Source organism: Dipodomys merriami, unplaced genomic scaffold (genome assembly GCF_024711535.1).
Source record: "Dipodomys merriami isolate MVZ:Mamm:240054 unplaced genomic scaffold, mDipMer1.0.p SCAF_6, whole genome shotgun sequence".
Classification (NCBI taxonomy): domain Eukaryota; kingdom Metazoa; phylum Chordata; class Mammalia; order Rodentia; family Heteromyidae; genus Dipodomys; species Dipodomys merriami.
The window spans coordinates 72,614,988-72,620,659 of NW_027206179.1; the positions used below are offsets into that span (position 1 = coordinate 72,614,988).

The 5,672-nt window shown below is 40.8% G+C and overlaps 1 protein-coding gene across 1 annotated transcript; it reads right to left on the reverse strand.

Annotated features, from left to right (window-relative positions):
• Positions 1–4,717: 4,717 nt before the first annotated feature.
• On the reverse strand, positions 4,718–5,449 carry LOC138814331 (replication protein A 30 kDa subunit-like). The gene has a single exon (XM_070003323.1). The coding sequence runs from the start codon at positions 5,447–5,449 to the stop codon at positions 4,718–4,720; it is 732 nt and encodes a 243-aa protein (XP_069859424.1).
• Between the last annotated feature and the right edge of the window lie 223 nt (positions 5,450–5,672).

Below are 5,672 nucleotides of genomic sequence, written 5' to 3' on the forward strand. Positions count from 1 at the left end.
CATAAAGGACCACATGTATTCACATTCTCTCATTCACATTCTGAACAAGAACATACAGAGTTTCTACCCTATTCACCACTGCAGAAAGCTCAGCAGGTAAACAAGTTACATCCCTCTTCTTGGTTAGCCTAGAGACTAGTGCAATGAAAAAGAAGAAAAATGACCACTGTCAATTCAGTATATGATGGAATAAAATGCACTTTCTCCTTGTACTAGGATTGATCTTCATTAGGTACAAGAGTACTTTCCAGAAGAAAATGGCTACTGAACAATAAAAAGGAAGCAGGAAGAGAGACTGTGAACAAAATCGATCCAGTCTACAATATTTCTTGATGCTTCATTGCAATCTGCTTCTACCTAAGGTGGAATAACCAGTACGGAGTTATGTTTCGAACTGAAGCCAATAAAAAAAAATCAAGCAAAATATGTTAAAGCATTTTCAAGACAATAGATTTTAGAGAATGATGTCAGTGAAAGTACTGCTAAAAAATTACAGACCGGTATCCTTGATAGACAGTGTAGAAAATGTTCCCAGTGTCCAGCCCCCTGCTGTGAGAGGGGTGCAGGCCAAGGCACAAGGAAAAGGGAGCTAGAAGTTCCCAAGATTCAATGATGAAGAAAATAGGCTGAGGAAATCAAGGAAGATGAATCTCACTTGACAGAGCCCTGGAGAGTACTGAGAGTACAGGGGAAATCCAGAGGATTTACACAGGATTCCCTTGTATATTTAACAGAGCAGTGGACTCACAGTGTTCAGAAAAGGGCCTGGCATTGAGGTATAAAACACATGAAGAGATGACAGGAAACTACCTGTTGTTCATACACTGCAGGGAAGTGATGACCTTACAAAACAGAGGACATCAGAAATGTCCTGCTTCAGCAGTGCAGAATTAACCCTCAATAAACTCTGGCCTGAAATGTCTAACAATTTATACAATCAAGACAGAAAGAATCAACTTGATTATAAGTGACTTGTTTCCAAAAACAGGGCTCAAAACATCAAAATGCACAATAGAAATATGACAGAAATCATACAGAAGTTAATGAGCATAACTAAAGTTAACCCATGTGTTAACTACCCATGTTTTACCTGAGTAGTCCTACTTATAAGTGGTATGTTTTCCTTTGATATTTGGGATAAGTTAATAAAAGAAATCATATGCTGATGGATCTGGATGCCAGTACCTCATCCCTATAATCCTGGATACTCAGGGAGGCTCAGAGGATCTGGGTTTGTAGCTAGCTGCGGCAGGTAAATACAAGAGGCCCTTATCTTCAATGAACCAGCAAAAAGGCAGAAAGTACAGGCTTGACACAAGTGGTTCAGAATCAAACATAAGCAAGAAGCCAAGCAAGTGTTTGAGGCTTAGATTTCAAGCCTTAATACACACACACACACACACACACACACACACACACACACACACACACACACACACACACACACACACACACACACACACACACACACACACACACACACACACACAGAGTGATCATATTAAGAGGTTAAAAAGTAAAGCCAAAAAATTATCCTCTCTAAAAAGAAAGCTGTAAGAGTAATGGTGATCTGAAGTCTTCTACATGAACTGTGGAAAGGCAGTTCACCAAAGAAGATATACAAACACAAACTGCCCCTGACAGAATAGCAAACAGCAGCAGTCATCTGTGATGCAGTCAAAGGACACTGATATGCAGGGCATGAAGCAGTTAAAATGCTAAAACTCACACAAAAAAATCACACACTACAGTGTGCTTGTGAAAACAGAGAAAAGGAAGTTTCAGTAATGTTATTGGTAATGGCTAATGGCAATGAGAATTGACAGAACTTTTGGAAGTTTTCTAACTTTTATTTTTACATTTTCCCATTCCTCCCCACCCCCACTTGCTTTTGACACAAATTCTCACTATGTAGTCCCAGTTGATCTGGAACTTTAATCTTTAGCCATAGATATATTGGGATTACAAATATGTGTTGCCATGCCTGGCTTCTGGAAAAGTTCACATAAACAAAATAAAGGAGCACGAAGAGACATTTGAAAGTGATGTCTATTCACTTCTTTAGTGGCCATGATTAAACATGGCCATGAGTAATACATAGATGAAAACATTAAATTGTACATGTCATATTATGTGTAGTTCATCACACATCAATAACAGCTCAAAAATTAAAAGAAAACTAAAAGCTCTACTGCAAGAACCCCTCTCTAAGGTTACAAGAAGATACATGAGAAATCTAGAGAAGTGAGGTCTTTAACAATGTAGCAATGACAAATGGTAGCTGGATTTTTAACCAGTGCTTGAAGAGATCTGGTGTGCCCTAAATATGTGATTAGCATTTGCAGAGCTGACCATGCTCTCAAGATTTGAGGTGAATGTGAAAGGCATCTAAGGTTCCTGCAGTGTGACCCTCTGTGATAATTGGAGAGCACAGAAAAGAAGCGGTCAGTAAAAAGACACAGGAAGGATTCCCACTATGAGTGAATGCATTGGGGGAATCATCTCTTTATGGCAGAATCTATAGCTCTCATTCTACTTTAACCTAACCCATATTTGTGACATAACGCAATTATAACACATTGCTATTCCATGACACAGTTGTAAGGGGTGGTCATGTAAGTAATCTAAAAGACCTTAGAAGCCAGGTGCTGCTTACTCACAATTGTAATCCTATTACTCAGTATTAGGAGACCTGAGGATCGCAGTTCAAAGACAGCCAAGGCAGGAAGAGCCTTAAGATTCTCATCCCCTATAAACTACTCAGAACAAAACAGTAATGGGGTTGTGGCAAAAGAAGCTCAGGGACAATGTTCAAGCCCTGAGTTCAAGCCCCAGGACTGGAAAAGAAAAGACCTCAGAGGGATTCAGTGGCCCTACCTTCACTCTCTATTCGATGTTTACTTTGCATGAAAATTGCTCATCATTATGCAATTCAAACTCTTCTGAGACTGATTCAGACAGCTGAGATAAGAGATTAGAGTCATCTGTTCCATGTATTTGGTGTGTGATCTATCAAATAAATAACAGTATTTCAAAATGTATATGTATTTCTGAAAATACATCCAATACCATATGTAAAATATACAAATGGATAATTATTTATCTTTTTGGTTAAGCTAATCTTTAATAATGTGCAATTTTTATTTTTTTTTTAGTAGTTGTACAAAGAAGTTACAATTCCATGAGTCAAGGCATGAGTATAATGCTTCTTGATCAATGTCACTTCTTCCATAGTTCTCCCCCACATCCTCCTCCCATCCTTTCTCTCAGGTTGGGTTAAAATGCATAATTTTTAAGAATTGGAATATTACTTGAATATTTCATTCCTCTAGTTCTATGAAACAGGGCCAGAAATATCTACATCCATGGAAACTTATTCATGGAACTCACATAATGATTGTTCAAATTAAGTATAATAGTTGGATGTTTTATTCCTTTTAAAATTGAGATATCATTTCATATTCTATGCAGGTTTTATATTCTATACAAGGCTTAGATATCCTATTCACACATTTCTATAGTTTTGAGATAGCTAAATTAGTGTAAAAGACATGAGGGTCTTGCACCTGTGGCTGGTGCATCTATTTTCTACTCAGGAGGCTAAGATTGAGTACAGTCGTCCCTCACTGTATTGTGATTCACTTTTTTCGGCTTCACTGTACCTCGGATTAAAAGAAAAAACCCCAAATAAAACATATAGTGATCCCTCACCTATCATGAGAGTTATGTTCCAGATACCACCACAATAGGTGAGGGATCACTTGTATTGAGGTTTGAAGCTAGCTCTGGGAGTAAATTTAGTGAGAAAAGTCTTATCTACAATTAACCAGCATAATGCTGGAAGTGAAGCTGTGACTCATGTGGTAGGATGCTAGCCTTGAAAAACAAAGCTTAGAGACATCAGCCAGGTCCTTAGTTTAAGCCACCAAAGAAAAAAAGAGAATAACAAACTCTATAACAAGCTGTATACTGGGTTATTAACTACAAAGGATAGGTAAGGGAGAGAGGCTCCTTGCCAATGATGGATTCCAATGATGATTTTTTTTGTTAACCAAAGCCTTGAAATAGGGTCTACAGTAAAATTACAAAAAAAAGTTCAATGTAATATGAAATGCTTGAGGATGTACTTATACAATTGTTAGACTTACATTCTGAATTTACTGGAGTATACAAAACCTTCAGATTTTATTCATGATTTCTATATATGTATATATATATATATATATATATGGATATGTATAGCATCTATATATGTATATGTGTATACGTATACACATATAGATATGTATATATACACATATATATACACACATATAATTACATATGGAAAAATATAATTATACATAAGTATTTCTTGTGCTGGTCTTAGGGCTTGACATTAGGACCTGGGCACTACCTCTGATTTCTTTTCAAGCTCAAGTAAAGCACTCTACCACTTTCAGCCACAGATCCACCTCCAGCGTTTTTCGTCGTTATTGGAGATCAAATGTCACAGACTTTCCTGCTCAGGCTGGCTTTTAGCTGGGATCCTCAGATTTCAGCCCTTTGGGTAGCTGGAATTGCAGGTGTGAGCCACTTGTGCCTGGCTTTCCCCTTATAGATGACATGAAATTTATGTAATCACTTAATCTCAATAAAAATCATTTTTAAAAAAAAAGTCAACATGTCAAGGGCAGGAGGCAAGGGCTTTGGGATGATGAATATTTGCTTCGTGGTCTCAGACGGCACATGTGAAGTGCTCAGCATCGGCAGTGGTGTGGATGTGGCCCTCACCGATCAGACGCTTGATGGCTTGCTGGAGATTCTCAGCGGTCAGGCTGGGAAGCTCTCTCTGCAGATCGCTCAAACTCTTGCCCTCCATGAGAGTGCACTTGTGAATCAAATGTAGCACCTCCTCCACGTGGGTGGACTCGCGAGGAGACTTTAGAATGCCACTGTTCTCATGGCTGCTTCCCTCCTGGCTGCTCTCATTGCTGCTGCACTCCTGGTCACTGCTCTGGCTGCCGCTGCTGTCCTCGCTGCTCTCGCGGCCGCTGGCCTCATTCCGACCACTGGTGGCGCTCGCCATGGCTGGCTCCGTCTCGGACGCAATCCTCTGCCCAATATAGACTGGGTAGGATTTTCCCAGAATCATATGTGCATTCACCGTCTCCACAATATGGATGGTGAGCTCATTCATGTTTTTCAGCGGGTGGATGCACGCGATCTTTAGAATATTGGCTCCACCCGAACACTGGAGGACACCGAACGCCTTCACGTAGGCCCCGACCGTCACCAACTGCGTACCGTTCTCCTCATCAACATCCTCAAGGGCACCAATCGGCTGCGAGGTCATATCGTCAATCTGATAGCGAATGAATTTTGAAGTGACCTCAATCTTCTTGACAACTCCAGTCACCGAGACGCGGCCAACTTCGTGCCCGTTAAGGGTGAACACATTGTTCACCATCATGGAGGACAGAAGCTGGTTCACGCTACAAGGTAGGATGTCGGGGACACACTGCCGGACGGCCTTCCGCAGGCGGTGGACTCGGCCCCCCGCCCGGGGCTGTGTGTGCCCTTCGCTAGCCCCAACGGCACCGGACGTGCTGGCAGCGCTGCCATACCTACTCGTTTCCATCTTGAGAACAGCTTCAGCAGACCGGGGACCCAAGACCTACGGGGCTCAGGCG

Excerpts from the sequence above, each read along its gene's own strand:
- LOC138814331 (XM_070003323.1), bottom strand. The coding sequence starts at position 5,449 with ATGGTGAACAATGTGTTCACCCTTAACGGGCACGAAGTTGGCCGCGTC.